Here is a 24,290-nt window from a genome sequence, read left to right on the forward strand (position 1 = left end):
ATTTAGGAGGTTAAGATCCCATGCATTAACAATGTGTTCAAGATCATAATAGTGTAGAACCACCAACAGGTAGATTCAAACAAACATGGCTGTGAGGATGCAGTTCAGTTACCCAAGCGCCCCTTAAAGCAAGTTCTGTGTTTTCATGGAAAAATGTGTATCTAGTTTGGAGTGTTGGAACTGTCTAGTAATCGAAATGTTCTGATCTCTTGCACTGAGACTTAATTGAAATATAGGAAGGAATGATAGGAAAAAAGACCCCTAAGACCTGGCATTCTATAGAGTGTTTCCTATGGGAGTCTTCCCTTCCTTGGTGATTTGTGACCTTGGTCTATTGATTTGTGTTATCTGACATTTCTAAAAAAAATCTGATTGTAGCAGCAACTTCAGAACGTAACTTTTTTGAATTCCGCACCACTCACCCAGCATGTATCAGAGCCTGCCATAGCTAGGATAGGAAAAACTCCTCTACAAACAAAGAAAGTTCTACTCAATTTTTTTCTAGTAGAATAAATGCTGTTCCTTTGTAGCTACATTTCAAAAAAGGAATAGAAACTGCAGAGAAAAAAAATCAAATTACTTAGTGTTCTAGTGAACTGCAGAGAGTAAAACCCATCTGGGACACACATACCATCTAGAACAGGAGCTTTCCTGGTCCCTTTTCACTTCAGTTGTAAAACTGTAAACTGTTGCATTGTATGTTCTATACCCATTAATGGTTGTCAGTGGGAAAGGTATGGAGTGGGAGTTTATAGGGACTTATTCTTGATTAAACACAAGTCAGCATTTTAACTGATTTAGTAGTACACAAATCAAAAGCAGAGAAGTTGGTGTGGGCAGACTGCATGTGCTTTGGAGGATAAAAAATCCTGCAGGATTAAAAGATGCAGTATTAAAGAAAAGCAAGGCCCCAGTAAGATTAAACTACCTACTACGTACCAAAATCTAAAACAAAGGGGAAAACCCTGTTGTACATCAGCGGCTGAGCTATTAAGGCAATCACCTACAACAGAAAAGAACAACCTGTTACTGGTTGTTATTCTTGTAACTAGCTCACTCTGCTACAATTCCAGTTTGAATATTTCTCTGCACTTTCAGCAGGGTACAGAACTCCACGGACAATTCTTACAAATGAAATATTGGAAACTTGGCTGCTTCTGCACTGAAATTGCAGCAGTGAGTGAAAAAAGAAGGAAACACATGGAAAATAGTGCCAGAATGGATACAAGCAGTACCGCAGAAATAAATTCACTAAGGGATTGACTTGGAATAAACCTTGATCAAGATATTCAAGGCCACAGTGGGCTGTCCACCTCAAATTCTGCATGTACTTCAGGGAGGATAACCATTCATTAACCAGTAACAGAGCTGAAGTGATAACCACACTGCCACTGAACAAATTCACTTTTTCCAGCTCAGTTCAGTTACAACATGGTCCCCCTAAACCAAAATGTCTGCTCATAGGATATAAAATACTTTGGGTTAGCAAAGTTATCTTTTAAATCTTGAGGTTTTCATTCCTTTGCCCTCTCATGACTAAACTGTAAATTATATTAATGCTGTCTTTAATGTCTAGACTTGCAGATTTACCTCCTGTACTTCAGAAATCCCAGGCATGTATGATCCAAGCACCTTTTCAATATTTTAAAAATCTTTATAGCTGCAAACCTAACAATATTTTAATAGACAAAGTTTTATCTTTTCAAATATATAAGTGACATCTGACACAAGATTTCATATATTTTCAATAATGTGCCAAAACTTTATTGAGTTCACTCAACATCTATGAGGATTTCTGTAGGATATTAAAAAAAAAAAGTTCCTTTTTTACTTTTACCTCCAACAGAAGTACAGTAAGGCTTCTGGTGTCACAGCATTCTCATTCATTTTCATGCAATCAGACAATTTTTGGTAAAAATAGGATTCAGACCAAGGCTGAGTAAGTGCAGGAAATCTCTGAGGTAAGAAATGTCTCATTCTAGCAGTATTTGATCCTTCTACTTGACAAGGGATTAAATGTTTGTTTTTTTCTACAATGCAAAAAAGAACACAGGTGTTTTGTCCATAGTTTTATTTCACGAGGAAGGTTTATACAGTTCTGCATAAAGGTCATTGTATGCATAGCCTGAAGTACAAAGCTCCCTTTGAAAACTCCAGCACAAAGACACTGCATATTGACAACATTAAACAACAATGTGGGTGGTATAGGGCAAAAAAAAAAATTAAAACAAAACAGCATTCTTTCTATTGGAAAAGCATAATAAAACAAGGCACTTTCAGTAAATAAGTGAAGAACAGAAAAACGCTGTATCAAAGATTCCACAGAACTGACCCAGAGCACTGTAACAAAATTCTGCAGTAATGAACAAGTAAAATACAAAAAGGCACTACATAATCCTCTCCTTGCAACTCCCATTTCTCAACCAATTAGCCAACTGAACTTGGCACAATGGAGTCTTAATTATAAAGTGCATCTCCTGTCTTAATACATTTTGAAAAATAGGCTATACAACATAGGTACCAACATCCCCATGTGTACAATATATTGAAACAAAAATACACTGCGACTAGATTCATTCTAGTTATGAACTGTGCAGGAAAAAATATGGCTTCTTTACAAGTCTTTCAATAGCCTCCATATAATCTGGAATATTTTTAAACAAACATGAATGCATTAGCAAGGTGGTAAGAGGTAGTGTTCTGAGTAAAAGGCAAATTTACAGATTTTGTTGATACGTGTTACATGTATATAACAAAGGTATCCCAGATTTTCAAAGCAGCATTACTGAACAAAAAGTATTACAGCATGCTATCTTGGGATGAAAATACACAGTGTTTTGGGGGTCTCAGATCAGTTCTTTCAGCAAAAATGGCCATTTTACAATGTCCAACTATGATCCCATCGTGTAACTACTTTGCTCTTGGTACTGGAAGTTTTCCTATTGCATTGCATAAAACTTCCAGAGAAACTTTCTTCAACTTTAGAATGTAAAATCAACACATTCTCCATTCCTATACACAAATGAGTCCTTTTTTACTTCAGCAAGCATTATTTTATGGCTATAAGAAAACACAAATACCAAACAGATGAACACATCAAATGTGTCACAACAGTGGCAATATATAACATATGAGTTAGATGTGTTCCATGATTTACTGTGAAACTTTTGTCATTCTGCTAGGAAAGTCAGCCAAATTGTGTATATACACTATCTAAACTTTAGCTGATTTTAGCCCTTATTAGACTTCAATATATTAAATATATAAAGGCTAGATAAAAACTGAAATCAAAGCAGCACTGGATATATTTCTTACATTAATAATTTGTAAGGATTTATGTAAACATTCAATATGTGCATTCTTGCTCTTTGCTGTGAATTCTTCACAGCTCCTCTATGATCCTACTCACAGATACACCCTTAACATGAACCTTTCCCAGGTAACAGCTGCTGCTGCTCAGCTATTCTTCATCCGTGGTATAGGCTACTTCAGCAACTTCAATTTCTGGGACAGAATTTCCAGCCAAAGAGCCACTCCAGCATGGCTCATGGTTCTCTTTGTCTGAGCTGCAAAGACAGATCAATAAATGGAAACTGGTATGATTTTCTATAGCCATTTTAGGCAGACAATCCACAAAACATTGACAAAGCTTTTTTAACTTATCACTCATTCCAGATCTAAAATTATCTATCCTGAGGGCCTTTATGCAGCAGAGGGGTGCAGCAAAATGCTAAATTTCTCAGCTGTGCAGATTTAATGCAAGACTAAACATTTCAAAACACATACTTTAAGAATAACTAAAATACAAGTAAAATAATAGTATTTACCAGCTGTCCTCACCCAGGGTACCCTGGTCTGCTTCTACTGCAGAAGACTCCACCTCACCACTGCACTCACTTTCTTCTCCTGACATTTGACGAGTCATTTTTCCTAAAGATAAATCCCTACAACAGATAAGAACAGAGTACCACCAATCCATACAGCAAACATTTGTGACTGAAGAACTGTTTCATTTTAGCCCTGGCAGTTTCTGCAAAAAGATTGAAAGTAACCTTTCAATCTCACTCCTGCATGTCCTATTTATTTGACTAGTACTATTTAAACAGTTTATTTGCTCCAGCTGCTTATTCCTGAACTAAATTCAGTTCTCTACATCTCTGAGCCACCAAGATGTTTAGAGAGATGGAGAACCTTTTCTATGAGGAAAGGCTCAGAGAACTGGGATTGTTCAGCCTGGAAAAGAGAAGGCTTTGGGGTGACTTAATTGCAGCCTTCCAGTACCTCAAGGGAACCTAAAAGAAAGATGCAGAGAGACTTTTTACAAGAGCCTGTAATGACAGGACTCTTCCCCAAGGGAGAATGGCTCCAAACTGAAAGAGGGTAGATTCAGATTGGATATTAGGGAAAAGAATCTTTATTGTGATGGTGCTGAGGCACTGGAATGGGTTGCCCAGAGAAGTTGTGGATGCCCCATCCCTTGAAGTGCTCAAGGCCAGGCTGGATGGAGCTCTGAGCAACCTGATGTAGTGGAAGGTGTCCTTGTTCATGGCAGGGGGTTGGGAATCAGATCCTCTTTTAGGTCCCTTCCAACCCAGGCCATTTCATCATTCTCTGGTTGCATGACAATTTAGTAACTTCACAAAATTCAAGTCCCAGAGAAGTGTATATGACTTAAGGTAAAAAATTACATTCAGACTAAGCCACACATGTCTTGCCTAAACAGCAAAATGATTATAACCAAAATATAGTCAAAAGGAAGACAGGAGGATGACAACAAGATTTCTTCAATAGTTTTTCAAGTTTCTGACTGTAACTTTATAAAACCACACACTAAGTTTCAAAGCAATACATTTTTCCATTAGTGATAAAGACAATTTTTTTCTTAATGGCAACACAAGATAATGGTCCAGCTAGCTTAGCTACAAATGGGAATATGGTCACATAGATTAACCAAAGAAATCCTTTTTTCCAAACCATTTCTCTATGTGGAAAACATACATCAATTTAGCATTGAATTGGAAACAAAAGCTTGTGATCCATTTTGTGTTTAAAGTTATACCACTATATTTCTTTCCCTTTTAAAATTGCTCTAACTACTGTTGTTATTTTATTTTAATGCATACATTTTACGTAAAGCCTTAAAAGCATTCTGTAACATGACTACCAGCCTATGTCTGAGCCAAATCCAGCAAAATAATAATAATAACAATAACATTAATAATAATAATAGTCCTGCAAGTCTCAGGACTTGTCCAGCTGTCCCCTTCCCTTCTGCCTCACATCCATTGTAGGTACCTGGCCTTTAGAGCACGTAGGCATAAGATGCTTAATTTTTGTTGGGCCATCAAATAAAAATTCTACTTTAATAAGGCCAAAGACAGACATGTTTCTTTTGGGTTCATTTACTATCAGACAAGCTGAAGTTCTTTACTGGAAAAACTTGTGATCTTGTTTATTTTTACAGCCAGAAGCCAGAGAAGTTATTTTTCATCAAGATTTCACACACTATGTGGCTGACTTTCACTAATTTTATATGCATGGGAAACTAGCAGTGTGTTTGAGTATTTAAAAAATGTAATCTATCTTCAGGGAAAACACTAAAATACCAAGTTCCTTTTTGCTATTCACACCTATTTTCTGTCACTCAGAATTTCCTACCATGATGTTTTAGCCAAATGCAAGTTATTTAACTTTTCCTGACTATTTCACTATTTAAGGCAGCAGCATATAACTTTCTTATCAAACAGGGGAAGAATCTTCCAAATGTAATTACTTGCCTTCAGGAGTAAGCAACAAACTGAATATGATATTCTGATCAGAATTTTCAGTTGGCCACAATAATTGCATTTAAAGCCTTTTCCAAAGGTAGCTCACTAGAACATTTTAAGGTGTGATTTGTTAGTCAACCTGGATATGCTGGACTCAGCAACCCATTCAGTATTAAAATAAAAGTTATTTTAATTTTTTTAAAATAAATTTCTTCACTGCCTCTGGTCTGACACACATGCAGAGGAGATGTTTTTTCATCTGATCTCATGTTAGGAAGAGATTCTTTACTGTGAGGGTGGGAGGCACTGGAACAGTTTGCCCAGAGAAGTGACTGCTCTATCCCTGAAAGTGTTCAAGGCTAAATTGGGTGGGGCCTTGAACTACCTGGTCTAGCAGAAAGTGGATGGTCTTTAAGGTTCCTAAATAATTCTATGATTCTATGAAGTTCTAATGGGACCATAGGAATTCACTCTTTTGCTAAGGAAATGCTGCAATACTGACTCGGCAGCTCTAATGGGATATTGGATAGCACAACATCAATTCCTCAGCTCCTGCTACAGAATTTAGCAGACTGTTTTCCCATAGGTTTAAGTGGACAATCTCCCATGCTATTTAAATGGTACCTGCAGCATCTCATTCCAAGCAATTCAGAACAAAATTAAACTATTATAGATATACAACTGCTTAATCACTATGCTCTGTCAAAGCTTTGAGTACAGACAGAATTTTATAACTCAAAGCAATTTTCCCACTCATCTCTAGCATGGCATTTCACATTTTCAACATTTCAAAAGCAGAACAAAATCTTGCTCTATCTTTACAGGACTTAAAGGATTAGGAAACAATCACAGTTACTTTAGAGGGAAAAGATAGGACAAGCTTCTCAGTCATTTGTACTAAATAGCTTTTAGCCAGCATATGAGAAAGAGCTTACTGAAAATATTGCTTTGTATGTGGTTAGGGAAAATGGTTTCCAAGATACAGCTAAAGCTGGTACTTGTGACTAGAGAAAGTGCTTTCATGGAGATAACTTCCTAAAACCCTTAAAATTTCTACATACCTAATTCTTCTTTCAACAGCATCAATATGAAGTTGCTTTTCTGTTAATAATTTCTTCAGTGATTCAACCTCCCTTTGTTTTTCAAGCAGTTCTTTTTGTAGGCGATAATTTGTTTCCTCCAGAGTTTCACAGAAAGCCTAGAAGAAAAATTTAAGTGCATCTTCAATTTACCTTCAGTGGACTGCCTTTATTGACTTTTCTCTTAGAAATATCAACCTGTAACAGTATTATAGCTGCTTGTCTTCAGATTGATTACCTTAAAAAGCTACGTAAATAAAAAAAATTCTTATCTTAATAATGTTGCTTTGCTTTGAATGATGAATTTATTATGCTAAACTGCAATGCAAATACTTTAATCATATCATGTGGGAGAATGGATTATAAGAGAATGGAGATGGTGCTGTGGGCAGCCTCTCCCTGATGAATTGCAGCTGTACTAATTACCAAAGAGTGGAAGCAGCCTTGCCCTTAATAGGTTGCAGCTGTGTCCAATAGGGATGTGTGTTATAATAGAGTGGGTTGGCAGGTCATGGAGAGAGCAAGGAGTTAGTGTTGCTGTCTGTGGGAATTTACAGAGGAAAGATATGAATTTTACTGCAGGGTAATGAACTGCTGATGCTTGCCTCCAATTTCGGTGTCAGTCGTGTGACCACCATCAATATTGTTTGTTTGTCTCACAACAAGAGAGACATCAGAAGAGTAGTTCCTGATTTGGAACCTTTTTGCCTATATGGAACATAAACTGAACTCCCTGCTTCCTTTTCTCATGGTAAGTTTTGTTTCCACATGACTTGAACGTCAGTTTCAAAGTATCTATATATTCCCAGGATGTGAAGAATATTTGGATTAAGTACATATTCTTTCCTTATCCACGATAAAAGACAAAGCTGTACAGTTCTGTACCAAACACCTGTGACAAGTATGAAATCATGACAACCAGAAGACCAATAAAAAAATAGTTTGAAAATGTTTAATAGGATGCTGTGAACACTAACTACTCAGCCATGACAAATATGCTGGGCTCCTCTGCTGAGCATGGCATGTCTGTATCACACACCCTGATGGACCTGTCGGTGAGCAACCACAAAACGCAGCGTGAAGAGCCCGTGTCTAATGCAACATCCTCTGAATGCAGGAAGTGACAGAAGAGCTGGCACAGAGCCTCCTCATCTATTACTGGAAAGCACAAGTCTTCCAACAGTAATGTGCAATTCTGATTTAATATTTTACATGTGCTCTATAAATAAGAGCCCCACATGGGAGGCTTTCTTGGCTTGATATTACCTGCAACTAACCACTAACTCAGAGTCTGCTGAATATAAACTTTTTATATGAGCTCAGTTAGGAACAATGCTGTTTAGATACTGTTTGTCCCAAAGTTTTAAAACAGGCTACAAACATCAAGAATATACTGTCCTTTGCTTTAACTGAAGCAGCCTCATGATCTTTAAAATGTTAAGTTTTCCTGTAATTATACAATACAAAGAAATGAAGAGTTTCAATTCAATAACCCTGTTTTTTCCATGGGATTTTAGTTTATTTTATTGACTCACATAGCAAATTTATCTTTGTTGACAGGCACTTGAAGACCAGTCATGAGTTAAGCAATAGCTTTATTCGTGTCTACTAGAGGCAAGAGCATGTGTCATGCAACTCACTCTTGACACAGCATTTATAGTGATTGCTTTAGCTATCACTGCGGTTAAGCAGTCATCCCATTTCAGCCAAGCCAATTAAGTAAATATTTCTGTTCTTGGTAAAAATATTCAAGATTGCTGATACCCTAACTGAAAATTGGACATTATTTCCTTAAGAATATAATTAAGTTTATTATTTCTACCTTTAGATGTATGCACATGGAAACTTCCCTATGCACAAAATAGATAAAAATATTGCACAAGTGTTGAAAACTGATTCATTGTTCTGAGAACTGAATAAAGCCTTTGGAAAAACTCATCTCTATCTGCAGTCTGGTGGAGCTGTCCAAGCAAACACAGGCACTGTTTGAAACTGAGTAAGAAAACATCAGTATGTTCTGAAGGATGCTGCAATAGCAGAAAAGTGAACCAAAGCGGAGAAAGGGAGCAGTGTGTAATGAGCTGTCTTGTTCTTTAGACAGCTGGACACCTGGAGTCTGGAACAGTTTTAATACCCAGGCTGGACTAATTATTCCTGAATTTCTGAAAGGACAACCAGGAGACAGCTTTGCCTCCTTCTTCAGATCATGAAACAGAGATGGCTGAGAAAAGATCTGTGGAAACAACTACCAAGGATATGATAAAAAAAAAAGATTTAGTGAATATTTTGCCTACTTTTCTGTGATTAATTTCTTGGCCTAATCAGCTTCTAATGGAGCAGGTCCCTGTATCTCTGCCCTGGAAAAGATAAATGTGTTTTGGCAAGTCCTTGGGATAACAGAATAGACCAATATAGACCAATATAAACCAAATAGAAGATATCCATATTTTCCATTATCAGGAAAACAGAAGATTTTTTTTTCTGCAATGCTTTGGATGGCAATAGAAAGGCAAAACAGAAATAAGTTTTGAGGTATCTTTAAAAATCAACTCCAGGAACAAGTACATGAACCTTGGTGCTTTTCCTGTATAAGGCAGTTCAGGGAAAGAAAAAAAAAAGCAACAAACAATAGGGAATGGATACAGATGTTTTTAGTATGCAGGAGTTTAGGATTGTCTCCTAACAATCAGAAGCAAGACAAAAAGCATGGCCACAACCATGGATTTCAGGCTGAGCTGACTTCAAATCTCTTCAGAAAGCTGCTTGGAAGAAAGAATCCATGGGAAAACACCTTGGAGCAAAGAGCAGTCCAGGAGAGCTAGTTGATATTTGAGGATCAACACCTGCAGGCTCAGTAAGTACAGCTTAACAAGCAAAGGCTGCAGGTGGCCTGTGTGGATGAGCAAGAGTCTCCTGAGCTCAGATATAAAAAGCAATTCTACTAGGGGTGAAAGCATGGAGAAATGACACAGGAGTAAGGTAAGGCTGCTGTCTAATCTTACAGGGACAGGATTATGAAAGTGAAGGACAACCTGGAGCTGAATCTGGCAAGGCATGTGTAAAGAAACAAAAAAAGAATTCTACAAGTGCATCATCAACAAAAGAAAGATGGGAAACCATGGATTGTTGTGTTGATTGGAAAAAACAGCCTTGAGTAATCCTTCCCTGCAGCCAGAAGGTAGGTCAAGACAAACTCACCTGCAGTGGGGGAAGAGCAGATCAGGGAGCACTAAAACAAAATGAATACACTAATATCCATGGGACCTGAGAGGCTGCACCTTTTTGCTGCGCTGGTGGTCAGCCACTGGAGCAGGCTGGGCAGAAAGGCTGTGAAGTCTCCTCTGTAGAACATTAAAAACCTGACTGGACAAGGACCTGAGCAACCTGCAGTAGCTGACCTTACTTGAGCTAGGAGGGCTGGAATGGATGATCTCAAGAAGTCCCTTCCAACCCCAGTCACTTCATAAATAAGGTGTGGTATCTCTTGGAGAATTTTATAACAACTGTCTCAACAACTTCACAGAAATGGGTAATAGCTAAAACTACAACAGCACAGCTGTTTTAATGGTTTGATTAAATTCCAGCGGAAGAATAACACAGATTTCACCACAGCATGCACGACTGAAATTTCAATGAAGAAGGCATTTATATTTTTTAAATTATTTGAACATATAATTATGGTAATTTAAAAAAATCATCAGCTTAAATATCAGTGATGAAAAGGGATTGTATGGAAATCAAGTATGAACTTGGGGCAAAAAACATACCAAATCTTTCCCATGCATATAGCAATGTAACAAGAACCAAGGCAATCCTACAAACATGCAAAACAAAACAAACTGGCAAATATAAATTTAGTTGAATGAGCACCATTTAACACTCATAATTTCTGCAAGACTAACAATGTACATACAATTCTAAAACACAGTTATCCTATGAAGTAAGAAAACTAAGATCATCTGCTCTAGACAACCTTGATACTGCTCTGCATGTCAGTAAAACTATTTCTAAGAGAACAGAACACACAGTATTATTAGTTCAGTGTGCTCATATAAATGTTGAAAGGCTGCTGGTTTACAACACTACTTGACACCACTTAGTTTTCTGCAAGAATACTATTTTTGGTAGTGAGAATTAATCATTTAACTGCATTCATTACATGAGAGGGCATCCCTTCCCACGATAGGGGTGTTGGAAGTAGGTGATCTTTAAGGCTCCCTCCAACCCAAACCATTCCATGATTCTATGATTCTGTGATTTTATAGCAAGAAACATTTCCCTGCAAGACTTGAGGTCAAAGGTATAAGCACTGTAACAATGTGCTGAATATAAACTTATAAAAATCTCTCCTTATATTCAGGAGGTGCCTTATAGAAGTAGTTGCTTTACAAAACAAACTTCATCCATTGCTCACAAAAGGCAAAAAAGAAGATATATTTTGGGACAGGGATGAAGTACAGCAGTCAAAGATGATCAACTGTGCACCAATTATCAGACTACACCCATCCTAAAAATACATCCTTTTGCGATTTTTGTGAAAGAACAGAAACAGAAGTGTTTTATTCTGCATCATTACAGAGATCTTACAATATTCTAACAACACCTGGTTTTGCATTTTGTTTCTATCCTACTACTTAGCACTTACCCTGCTCTCTTCTAGACTGTCAAAAGGACCCGGAGGATCATCCAGACAAAGAAATTCTCTCACTGCAAGGCTTTATCAAATAAAAGAGAGTGAGTTACTGGAAGTACAAAACCAGCAAAAACACTTAAAAATGATCACAAAATGGAGGTATTTCTTTAAGTGACACAATATTTACATCCTCAAATATACTCCCAACTATTCACAACAATTAACAAATAAATGGTTAACAAACTATTTAATCTCAGTTGTATGTGTTGACCAGGGACAGTATTTAGAATGTAACTTAGGAGGATGAATAAGCAATTTCAGAACACAATTTTTCATGATTTAAAAAAAAATTTCATTGAATTTGTTGCTACATGACAATTGACAAGTTTATCACTTTGGTATTGAAGAGGTTTGAAAAATTCTCCTGGAGAAAAATAAGTATTATAAAATTAGTATTATGCAATGGATGAACAGTATGCTGTTAAAATCCATATGCAGATCCCTTCAGGTAGGATCAGGGGATTTAACTATGAGCACTAAAACATGTTCACCTGTCTCCATTTTGCTAAGATCACAATCCATTGACATATACACATTATATAATTTATATATATACAGTGTGTATTGTTATATAAATAGTAAGTTATAAAATAATAGAAGACAATGTGTCTTCTACATAGCCATCTCTGAATACGCATTTCAAACTAATGCATTCCATTGTGATTTGTGTAACAGTTGCCATCCCCCTCTGTGTGTTGTTTTGCAAAGGCCAGAAGAAAGAAGTAGGTGTAATCCTGTGGTTTACTACAGAGTATTTTAAACATCTGTCTCATTCTGCCTTCCAAATTTAGATTACTTTTCACAGAACTCCTAAACATCTCCAAACATCTTCAGCCACCTTTTTAACACTTTCCTGCTTGGTTGAATTCATTCTTCTTCAAGGAATCTCAAATTAGAACACTGTATTCACAATTAATTAGCAAGTAGTAACTTAGGAGCAATGCTGTGCTTGCTTTCGCTACTATAAATCTTTAAATCATCTCCTATTGCAATGAGTGCACAAAAATGAAAAATGGGAATCCAAACTTAATTTCCTGTCCCTTCTTCCCACCTGGGCCCCATGGAAAAGGTGAGGGCAAAAGGCAGTAATTTTCTGTTTTCCACTCATTCTCTGCATTTGACATTTTCACAAAGCATAAACACAAGAAAGGAAACTCATCCAGCTACCATCCTAATCAACCAGCCTCAGGTGCGGCAAGCAAAATGAGCAGAAATTTCTTGAAACACTAAGCATTCATTATACTATCACTTTTAATTTTAACAAGACTGGAAAGAACATTTATCTAAAATACACTGAACATTTACTTTGTTGTTTCTTTACCTGAAATAGGCACCTGATGGCATGAACATTTATTCACAGCCTAGCTTTGGTGTGAGAGTCTGCTCTGACCCTGCTCTCCTCTCCATGTGTTACACCTCTTCCTTTCACTTCATGAATGGAAGATTCTGCCTTTAAAGTACCACAGGGATCTTTTCTGTCCTATGACAGAGCTTGCAGTACACGTGTGCAGGCTGCCATCCCTCTCCAGGGAGGAGCAGTGCCAGCACTAGGGAGGGCAGCAAGAGCAGCGCAGCACATGGGATCCCTGACTCCAAGCTGAGTGAGTTCCTCCCTTCCAAGCTTCTTACACAGGGTGGAGACAGGACAGCTCTGTCATCTATATAAAGCCAGATTCTGTTTAGCAGGTTAAACTTCTTTCACCCACTTCACGAGTTGTATGAAATTTTCCTGACCACTATTTAACTCTGTGGGTGGATCTTTCACTGAATCTTCAATACAACCTAAAACAAGAGAAGAAGTCTATAAAACACAAACAAAAATTTAGCCACCTGCATATATTATCCTCCATTTTATCTTTAAAATACTTTGTGAATCTAGTTTTATTAAAAATAGGTATACCAAGTGAGGTCTCCTATCCCTGAAGGGCAAATTTCCCACTGTCAATACAGTACATAAAGTATAAAGAGAAATAAACCAGACTTCTCTACAAAGAAAAAAGGCTTTTTTAGTTTAGGTCAGACTCAAGCAGTCTGACTTACCTGCAAAACTGGACAGGTAAATGGTGAGTTTTAAAGGAGAAAACAGGGTGAAATGCTCACCACTGCTCATGTGAGGTAAAAGTATTAATTCCCATTAATAGTAAATTTATTCTCTGGTAAGTGGGTAAATATATTAGCTGGTCAATTCTCCCTCATTCTATTCACTTCTGGAGGAATTCAGACCTTCCACAGATCCAAACATTAGAACCATATCAACAGGTTATAAAATTTATTAAAAAATTTTGTCTTCATGCAGAGCCCTACACAGACAAAAGTTCTAGAAACCACATTTCAGTTAACCACCTCTTCATTAGCCAAAATACAAACTGATTCCACAAACATTTTAATTCCTTTTTGTATCTGATAACCAATGCAGTCTAAAAGTTTGAGTTTGGAATTTTTTGCCTTAAACTATGACAAACACTATTTTGTCCCATATGATCCATCACTAAGATACAAATAAGCCGGCTGAAACGCTGAACTAGCTGCAACAATATGAAGCATAAAGACTTCTGATCTATTTAAGCAAGTCCATTCCATTCACTAGTGTGTTTCCAGCAGCATAACAAAAGTTACATTTAGGGATGAGATTGATTCTTTTTAGCACACCTATTATTATGTAATTTAATTATTAGGAAGTTTTTAAACTTCTCAGCTGCATACCTCACCCATATAATCATATTTAATAGCTACTTACACAGAAACTCATAAGTTGAGCCCCATTTCTTTTTTAAACCATTTAAGCTTTGTCTCTGACATCTCACAACAAAGCTTTGCCACTCAGCATGACATACTCCAGGATGACTATGAATCATCAAAATATTAACATTCCTTACTCACCTTCCCTCTCCCCTTTGACGATTTCACAAACCCTGTTTGCTCACCTAACACAACAGACTAAAGAGAATTCTTCTTGCAGGGAAGTTTTTCTGCAGCTTCATCTGCTCTTCCTTGCTTTCTCTGTACCTCTAACAGACACCTCCTTTGAGATGGAATGCTGTGTTTCAGCATTGAACTATGTGCAAGTACAGTTCAGATTCCCAGAGCAATAACTTCTTTTTCCCCTTTTAAGTTCCTCCAATGATTTCAATGAAAGTTTTTGACTATTGCTGAGTACTGAACTGATTCAGAAAACTAGTGGTATCATTACCAATAGTTATTTTCCAAGTTGTAAAACCAGCTGCATTCATAAATCTGTATGGGTGTACTTACTGTCACTTTCTACTTCAAGACACAAAAATTGATGTAAGTCACTCAGTACCTCAGGATCCTTCTACAATAGTTTGTAATCTCATTGTTCATTCCATTCTCCAGATAATTTCAAAATGTCCTGAACATCAGTGTCCACAACTACAATCTAACATTCCACTGGTACCACCCCTAAATTACCATCAATTCTTTCCCCCTTGTCTTTTAACTATTTTATATGAGCCCTGTCATAACTACTCGTTTGTCTCTACAGAAGACACTATATCATTTTTATTTACCTGCTTACCACTTTGGGTTTTTTTTACTACAAGCAGTACCAAAGCCAGACTGATGTACAAATCCCTATTTTCCAGACTGAGCAGTCAAATGCTTTATAAAAACATGTCAAATGTAGTAATACCCCTTCTACTGAAAAGTAAAGTAGCTATGAGCACTATATGGTCTCAGTCCCACACCACAGCTTGGCAATTTTAAAATTTTGTTCCTTTAAAAGCCTTGAGGGAATTAGGTTTGCTTTAGAACATTTTTTACTCTTTGTTTTGAATGAAGTTTCAGATGATGACAGGTTCTCAGACTCATTCCTCAAAGAATCTCCAGTGTAGCAACCTTAAAATCTTTTTTAATTCTGATGCTGGCAAAGGTTTTAAAAGTAACTGCTTTGCCTCTAGCAAGTTGCTTACTTAAATTCTCTTCTGGTCCGTAACAAAATTATTTTACAGTTCATTTGTCAGAATTACATTCTATTCATTTTCCTGCTTTGGAAGAATCTCCCACTTTGTACAAAAAAAGATACTGTTGAAAGAAATCTTTGCACTTTGCCGGCCTAAACACATTATGTTTCTTAAACTATTAAGACTTTTTTGATTTGTGGCTTACATTTACTTATATACAGGAATCTGTAAATTCCTTTCATGCCATGTCAATAAAAACCTCTAGTTTAATACACATTTTAAGAACTAATTGCCTAATAGTGTAGGTACTCTACATTATGAAAGCCTAACACACCTAGTATAAATTAACAATATTATCAATTCTGCATTAAACACAGAGAAGTAATGTTTTAGGAATAAACATGGGATTATTCTAACATTTTAAATATCACAGCTTTTAGTTATCCCACTACAAAATACTGCAATTCCACTTTTTTAATGCTAAGATGGGTCTAATTTAAAAGGACATTGAATAATTGACATAATGACCAAATGCACAGCATGAATGTTACTGAAATCCCTCACCACTCTGCCTGAAGGTACACTGCTGGAGTCTAGGAGTTTTATAAGAAGAGTATAGACAGAAATAAAGGCACAAATGACCACGCAAAGGTTAATCACCTACCAGTTAGCAATATCTTTGTGAGCTACTAGGTTCTGGAGGAATGCCTGCAACCCCAGCTGTCGATCTTCCAAGAAGTCAGGACTGTAATTATCCTTGAACCAGCGCTTTGGCGGAAGGGCCAACCGAAAGCCTGGAAACATATCTTTTAGCTGAAATTGAAGACAAAAAAAAGAAAAAATTTGAGAAAAATACTAATTTTGCCACAGGCACTGACTTTACTCAGATTTATAAGACATTTCTGACTTCTGGTAAAGTTCAAGCACAAGACAAGTCTCAACCATAAGGAAAATCCAAATTACAACTTAAATTGTGGACACATTCTGTCACTTGCTGCCTTATGCAACAGAGTGCTTTGTATTTTTCCTCAAATTTAACACATAAAAATAGGAATGAGAACCTTTGCTTTGTTATTTAATGTCTGAGTCTGCTATTTAAAACCTTTGAGTCTTTACACATAAAAAAACTGTAAAAAAAGTATCAAATGAAAAATAATTTCAGCGGTATTTCTTTTACAGTACTCAGGGATAATAACTACTACATATACACATATATAGAATAAAACCCCATTACAGATCTACAGCTCTGCAACTTGTCTTTCTTGGGGGGCTAGAAGAATAAATTACAACACATGCATGAGATATTTCTTGTGAAGAGTAGTTCTTTGTACACCCAGAATAATAACATTTCAATATGCAAGTATGGCTCAACCCCTAGTAACATGCAAAACTGCATTTCTCAGCTCCTTAAATAGCAATGGGGTACAGCTGACATCAGAAATACTCAGATTTTTTCTTTGAATTCAGAAATAAAACATACAGGTGAATGAAAGCATAAAATTATATAACAATGAACCTCTCCAAGAGTGCAAATTATTCTTCTAATATGCATGATAATAAAAAAACTTTAACTTTTCGATAAAAAACAATTTTTCAAAATTATGCTTGACGAAGAAAAATCGGGGAGAGGATTTACAACTAACATGAAAAAGCAAATAGGTTTTATAAAATCTAATATCTCAGCTGCCACAAGAATTGTTTCATCATTTTTTCTGAATCTAGCCAGCTTCTGTCAGAGATATTCTGCGTACACTGATTATATTAATATGAATGTTGCAGTGATGGAAAATTCTAATGGACAGCTCTTTCACCAGATTAAGTTTTAGAAAATTTAGAACAGATACTGTACTTCAAATAGAATCTCTCTACACACTTTGAAGGAAGAACCACATTAATGGATCACCTTTGCTTACGTAACTATCGTTTCACAGCATGAGGCGCTTTTTAAACACCACGAATATTGTTTATTCAAATAGTCCATGATAAATTCTGGTTCCCTATTTACAGAATGGTTTATTGTCAAAGCCTTGCTCTTTATTTCTGAATTTAATTATTTAAGTATGTTTTCCTGTTACTGAATTTCATCTTGATATTAGACCCTTCTTTATATCTTTAAGTTTATATTTGGTCCTCCAAAGTTCCTTCATCTCCTACCAAGCTATCATTAATTTCATACATATAAGAATATATCTGAATAGGACAGAACCCATAGAACGTAACAAAATGAGTTCCTGTTAGTTGTACAGAAGAATGCAGATCACCATTGCTGGGAAATGGTTCAACCACACAGGTTTTGCTTAATGGTACTTTTACTTGTCTGGTCACATGGATCACAGAATTTAATTCTAAGGAGAGAATACACCTACCCACAGATTACTCCTTTTGTGGATGAAGAAGGTAAGACCCAGCTGCTGTCAGTGGACTAATTTTCAACAGCACAGTCCTGGGGCATTCTTTCTTGAGCACTCCTCAGACACAGCAGGAAAATCCATGGGTCAGACAACTTATTCTGGCCATGATTGCTTGCTTGGATCCAGCACCTTTCCTACTCCTTCCTACATCACCATGTGACACATTACACGTCACACGAGTCACAGTCTTGGGAAGAAATGGTGAACTTTGTTCTTAAGAATGGCCATTTCATCACGTGTTTTCAAACTATTATTATGTTACTACTGTAATTACCTAGTGTTTCCTGAATGGTGGTATGTTTAAGCTCCTAGAGCTGATATTTCTATATTATAATAAGTAAAATGTCTCACAGACCAAAAAGTACATGGTTTAGATGCATACTGAAAGGTGAAAAAGCTTCAGACGGTGACACAAATTTTAAAAAAGAGAGATTTTTCCTTTAAACAGAAATACTAATACCTGGAAATAATGATAAAAGCCAAATATTTTTGCCAAACATTTGATGGCAAAGACCAAGGGCTTTATGAGTAAAAATTTAAGTATTTATTCTAATAGATATTTCATGATTTTGATTTTTCAAACCACTGACAACCACATTAAGTCAACGGAGGTAAGCCAATTCTTGACTTACACCTGACACAGCTGTTCAAAATGCAGACTGCTGTATGACTTGAATTCCAAAATCTGAGTTGAAATACTAAGATCATTGTCTCAAAAGAAGTCAGGCTTTTGCCAATATCAAGACATTCCTTAATTAAAGACAGACTGTATTTAAGACAGGAATTTCTTCAGAAAGAAATCTCTTAACTAATTCACATTAGCAATTTAGTTTTAGACACCACTGGTGTTTCAAAGGTAGCCTAGAAGATATTCAAATAGGTCAAACCAAGAACACAGAGAAATTTTTAAGTTCAAGTCCATTTTCAAAATTTCAGCTAAGTTTAGGTCTTAGCTGATCAGGCACACAAATCCAAAGTGATAACCTGTACAAAAAATCCCTCACAATGGGTAAAGAAATAAGGCTCATGCTGAAACATGAAAGATCATTCTAGCAGAAAGCGTGTTGAACTGGCAATGAAAAGGGGAATTGTTTCTCTACTTTTGATAGCTGAACACTATTTACCAATCATAAAAACCTGTGCTTTTTCAGAGAAGCATTTTTTTCCTTTCAAGTATTCTAAAAGTATTAAGTTGTTGACCCAGAATTCCTCTTCATCTGGTGTTTCCTCCATCTTTAAAGATGTGATATAGTATTTCACTATTAACTTTGAAGACACTGAAAACAACTGAAGACTGACCAAGATACAAAGAACATATTTATGTTCATGAAACTTCAGTTTTATGATGAACAAAATCAGAGTTCGTTACACAGAAATGAGCTAAACAACTACTGGATCATTCCTGCAAGAGAATACAAGCCCCTAGTTCTATTTCCATGCAGGGGATAAATATTCAAGAGTTAATTCCTTTATCATATAAACTGGGAATAAATATAAAGTTTGAAGCATACTAACAGCTTCAGATGAAGCTGTTACATCTTCTTTACATCAGCTGTTTAATGTATCTTTGAAAAAGTGAGGAATCATATATCTCCAGTTATTAATTTTCTAGTTATTATGTGTTTTATATGCATTAAAATCAGAAAAAATTAGAAGATGTGACAAAAATATAAGACATGAAAGAAGTGAGGTAAGATAGATGAGAATTTACCAGTTTATAATTCTCACCTTGTCATTAAGCCTGGAGAAATCTGTGTACCGTCTGAACACCACCCAGCTTTCCTCTGGACTTCTTTTCACCAGTATTTTGTATACCTGTGTGGAAAGACAGAAATATAAGAAAAATGTGCAAAACTTCACACTGCATTGTCTGGAAGGCTGAAATGATCCTCTATTTCTAAATAAAACAAAACCTGTGGATAAAAAAATCTTAATTAGAGTAAAAGAAATGCAAATAGCAACTATCAGTACAAAGAGTTTAAATTGATTTCAGAATTTAGGGACAGAGTTCCTGTAATTCCTAAATACACATAACTATTTCTGTCTGTAAGAAAGGATGTATTGCCAAGCAGAACAAAAGGCTCAGCTATCAAAAAAGTAAGGGAAGTGTGTTTCTGTGATCTACTTTAACCTTTGCAAAATTACAGTTTTACTCATTGATCCTGGAGGCCCCTCTATTTTTAAGATGACTGTTAATCATCAGGTGCTGTGTGTGATATTGTTTCAAAATGTCTCATCTGACTTGTTTCACAAGGAGAAACGATGCAGAATAAAATTACATCCTCCATTGCATTTGTCTTGAACATTAGGTTTAGTCTTTCCAGGCAAATAAGATTTCACTAGAAAATTGCACCAGAATGATGATACCATCACTGTGTAACTGAAGTAATGGATACTTTGGATCAGATTTAGCAAGACAACAGCACAGCAGTACCATGCTCCTATTTAAAAGCAAATGTAAAAAGAAACAAACAATGATGATAATGACGATGGTAACACTACAATTACTTTCTAGGAGGATTAATATTCCAATGTCTGAACACAATGAATCTAACAATACAACTTCAACTAGAAAACATTAAACAGTGTCTCATGTTATAACCTTACTCTCTCCGACATAGGGAAAGACAGGTACTCTCTTTCAATTGTACTGGGTTATTTTCCCCAGTCTGTATGTAAAAAATATAATACAAGAAAGAAAAAGGTATTTTTAGAATCATAATGATAAATGATCCCTCATTTAACCAAATTCTATTTAAAACATTTTCTAATCTGTTACATACTTAAATCTTCTCCAGCACTTCATGCTGTCACAGCAGGTTGTCTCAGCTGATAAGTGTATTTTTCTTACTGCAGTCCCAACATGTGATAACCCCAGTGCTAGCCAACTTCTGTACAGGTCTGAGACTGTTTCTAGCAATTTTGTATTCCATAATATATTAAGCACCAGATAATTACAGAAACTACACATAACTATGGTGCAAATCAAAAGCAATTTTTTCAGCAAGTACTTCTCTTATCTATGTTTTAAACACAATTTCACTTTCAAGACACAATCTCTGGAAGTCATGGATTGTGACAAAGGAAAAAGCTATTAGCTTTTAAAATTCAAGCTGCAGGACTGGCTTACAAGACCAGCATTAAAATATAATTTTTCTGCCTTCCATTTTATGTCTAAATGCTTATCCAAATATTTTATTACTTTACTGTCATACTAAAAGTATAAGCAGTTTTATTTTCATAAATGAAATTAATAAATAAATGTAAAATTGTGACGACTCTGCCAGTACACAGTAAAACAAAGAACAAGAAACTTTGGAATATGCGCGCAAATTAACTTGCTAATCAGTATTCTATTCTTGTATTCTACTCAAAGTTCTGCAAAAGTATTATTTTAACATGTCTACAAGAAAAAAAAAGCAATAATTTCCAAGTAAACATTAGATAACTTAAAAAAAAAAACGTTCACCAATTACAGTGAACTTAACTGTAACAGGGAGTGCAATTAACTTGTGATTTATAGCCTCAAAATTATGGGAAACCTGAAACAAACATGTTCAGTTTTCCTGTCAGAGTTAAAAAAAAGGTGGTTGGGTGTTTTTTGGCTTTTCTTTAAGGTTTGCAATTAACGAGTAAGAACTAGAATAATACAAAAAAACTTCTCAGTTCCTTCATACAAGAAGGGGTAAAAATCACAAATTAATTCAACAAATTCATTTTATTCCACACAATCATGAATTGCTTTATTCTATAAATAAAAATCATCAATGAAAATACACCCATATGTGGCAACATTCTCTGGCTGATTCAGCATCTTATTATCATTTCTACTTGGCTTTAGAAAAAGAAAAAGAGCACGAATTGAACATTCCAGGACTTCAAATTCATTTAAGACTAAATGTTTACAAGGAGATATTTTTCAGCCTCTATTTTTCTCTCCCATAAGTTTCAGCAACCACGTACTCTAACATGCACTGACATTTAACTCCTGAAGCTTGGACATCATTAAGCCAAATCAGATTCTTATTTTTGGAAACTATGAGATGCAACCAACAGTAAAAAAAGAATTCAGCAATTGAGTCTCCTCTCTTTTACAAGTGATTTAATTTGCTTTCCACTGTCTTCCGCTGTCTTCTAAATCTCACAGATTTAGCACTGCAAAAGCAACTCAAATTCTAAGGACTAATTACTTGTTGGCTTTAATGCACAAGAGCAAACTGCATGCAGAACATGCAACTGAAAACAAACAGTTAACTGTGTGGTTTCAGAAACCAACTCAGCAACAGAAGTGAAATCAGAAAGAGCAAAAATGCATCCAAGCATTTTACAATGGAAGAATGTTTCACTTGTACCGTGACCTGGCCTTCCACATACAATAATGAGACAAAGTTCTCATTGTTAATACAAAGGAACACCTTACAGGCACACTGGATTATGTCTTGGCAATGTCTTCAGGAAAGACAAGAAGGGCAACAAGCTGGTGAAGGGTCAAGAGGCTAAGTCATGTGAAGAGTGGCTGAGGGAGCTGGGGACATTTATCCTGGAGAAAAGGAGGCTCCCTACAGCTGCCTGAAAGGAGGCTGTAGCCAGGTGGGGGTCAGTCTCTTTTCCCAGACAACCAGTGGCAGGACAAGAGGAAATGGCCTCAAGCTGTGCCAGGGGAGGTTCAGGTTGAACATCAGGAAGAATTCCTTCATGGAAAAGGCGGTTAAACATTGCCATGAGCTGCCCAGGGAGGTGGTGAAGGCACCATCCCTGGAGGTGCTCAAGAAATGAGTGCATGTGGCACTTTGTGCCATCATCTGGTTGTCAAGGAGGTGACCAAAGGCTGGACTCAATCTTGGAGGTCTTTCCCAACCTAAATGATTCTGTGGTATTTGCAGACTAATCCTTGTACATATAACAATATCAACTGTTGTTTTGGTTTTGAAGGTTATTATTTAAATAAAATTTTTAAAATTTACCTGTGAAAAATATTTTGCTCTTCTTTTATGCTAACATACACTAAGATGTTAGAAGCTGAAAATCTCAGGAAAAGACAGGGCATCATTCTCAAATAATTAAAAAACATCATTATTTAACTTTTGGCTAAAAGATCTTGATTTCATTACTATTTTAACTGTCATAAAGATTCTGCACTTCTCTAATCTATAAGAAAACAGGAAGAAAAAAAAACCTTGTCTGCTATTTCCTTCTCCTTATCTCTTTCTAATTAATATTTTTTATCTTAAGTAATATAATTAATAATCAGTAACAAACAGCCATCAGTCCCACAAGCGCCATTGTATAAACTCAAAGAAATATTTCAACAACACGCACAGAAACAAATGTGGAAGTACACTGATATATTTATGGCACGGAAAAAAATGAACTGCCAGCTACAGTGCGCTTTGAGAAAAATCAATACAAACCAGTTAGGCTGTTGTTCTGGCACAAGATATGGCATAAGCAACTTCCCAGTCTGTTTGCAGAACAGATTTCCCCTTACTAGAAACTGAGCTGGGCAAGAAGGTGAAACCAACATGTTTGCACTTTAACAGAAATGTTGTAAGATACTTATAACTAGAGAGGGCCAACATCAAGGTTTCTTATCATTCATGCCAATAGAAGACTGCATTTTACTTAAGAAGTTTAATTACACAGAACTTACAGAAGTTCAATTTTGTAAGGAATTGTAGCTGCAAGGAATTCCTGACTTTTCCAGCAGAAACTGATATATGAAACAGAATTAATTCCTTCTATTCTACATACACAATTACAGGAAAGACTGCTTTCTAGTCCCAGTTTTCCCACCTGTATAACAAGAATGGTATTTTCCCATCAGGAAGTACTTTGAAGCTAAACTGGTAACATCCCTGAACTGCAGGATTAATTCCTGAAAGACAATGCAAAGCACACTGAATTGCTATCTTGTCATTACAGGATCAACTCTACTATGCCCAAAACTTACAGTGAATTTTGCCCTTTCCTCCATCACCTCATAGCCCAGAATAGTAGGTGTGGATGGTCGATCTTCCCAGGTCCTGGAATCTTCATTCTGCTCTATTTCTTCTACAGGCTGAGTACTGTATTCTATGGATGTATCCAGACCTGTAAATTTAGTCCTAACAAGGGGACTGCTACACGCAGATGACGTGGAACCAATCTGGTCAGGCACGCTCATCTTTTTAAAACTATCAACTGTAGAGTCCTCCAGCTGTCCTTTTGAGGAGCTTGAACTCGTTGAAATGCTCCCAAAGGAAGAACTTCTTTGGTTTCTGTTTGTAAAGCTGGATGATGAACTTCCAATAGGAATAGGAACAGGAACATATGGTGTTGCCATCCTTCATGAAAACAAGCCCTCAGTTTTTGGTCCAGGAATTTAAGCTTCATTCGCTGTGTAAACCATCTTGTCTCTTGTTTTCAGGAACAGTACCTGC

The 24,290-nt window shown here is 36.3% G+C and overlaps 1 protein-coding gene across 2 annotated transcripts; it reads right to left on the reverse strand.

Moving 5' to 3' along the window:
* Nucleotides 1–2,056: 2,056 nt before the first annotated feature.
* Nucleotides 2,057–24,290, reverse strand: SNX16 (sorting nexin 16). 2 transcript variants are annotated; one of them, XM_005422864.2, is made up of 7 exons: nucleotides 23,822–24,290; nucleotides 19,600–19,686; nucleotides 16,125–16,273; nucleotides 11,493–11,562; nucleotides 6,830–6,966; nucleotides 3,828–3,944; nucleotides 2,057–3,566 (listed from the first exon to the last, which is right to left on the reverse strand). In XM_005422864.2, exons 1-7 carry the CDS (start codon nucleotides 24,191–24,193, stop codon nucleotides 3,461–3,463), a joined length of 1,038 nt encoding a protein of 345 aa, XP_005422921.1. In that variant the 5' UTR covers nucleotides 24,194–24,290; the 3' UTR covers nucleotides 2,057–3,460. The 2 variants fall into 2 exon arrangements, with proteins under 2 accessions (XP_005422921.1, XP_014163271.1); XM_014307796.1 differs by lacking the exon at nucleotides 3,828–3,944.

Source organism: Geospiza fortis, unplaced genomic scaffold (assembly GCF_000277835.1).
Source record: "Geospiza fortis unplaced genomic scaffold, GeoFor_1.0 scaffold7, whole genome shotgun sequence".
NCBI lineage: Eukaryota > Metazoa > Chordata > Aves > Passeriformes > Thraupidae > Geospiza > Geospiza fortis.

Excerpts from the sequence above, each read along its gene's own strand:
- SNX16 (XM_005422864.2), bottom strand. The coding sequence starts at position 24,193 with ATGGCAACACCATATGTTCCTGTTCCTATTCCTATTGGAAGTTCATCA. Across the intron at positions 11,563-16,124 it reads CACAAAGATATTGCTAACTG|CCTTGCAGTGAGAGAATTTC; the intron begins GTAGGTGATTAA and ends TATTTGATAAAG. Across the intron at positions 3,945-6,829 it reads GCTGTTGAAAGAAGAATTAG|GGATTTATCTTTAGGAAAAA; the intron begins GTATGTAGAAAT and ends TATCTGTTGTAG.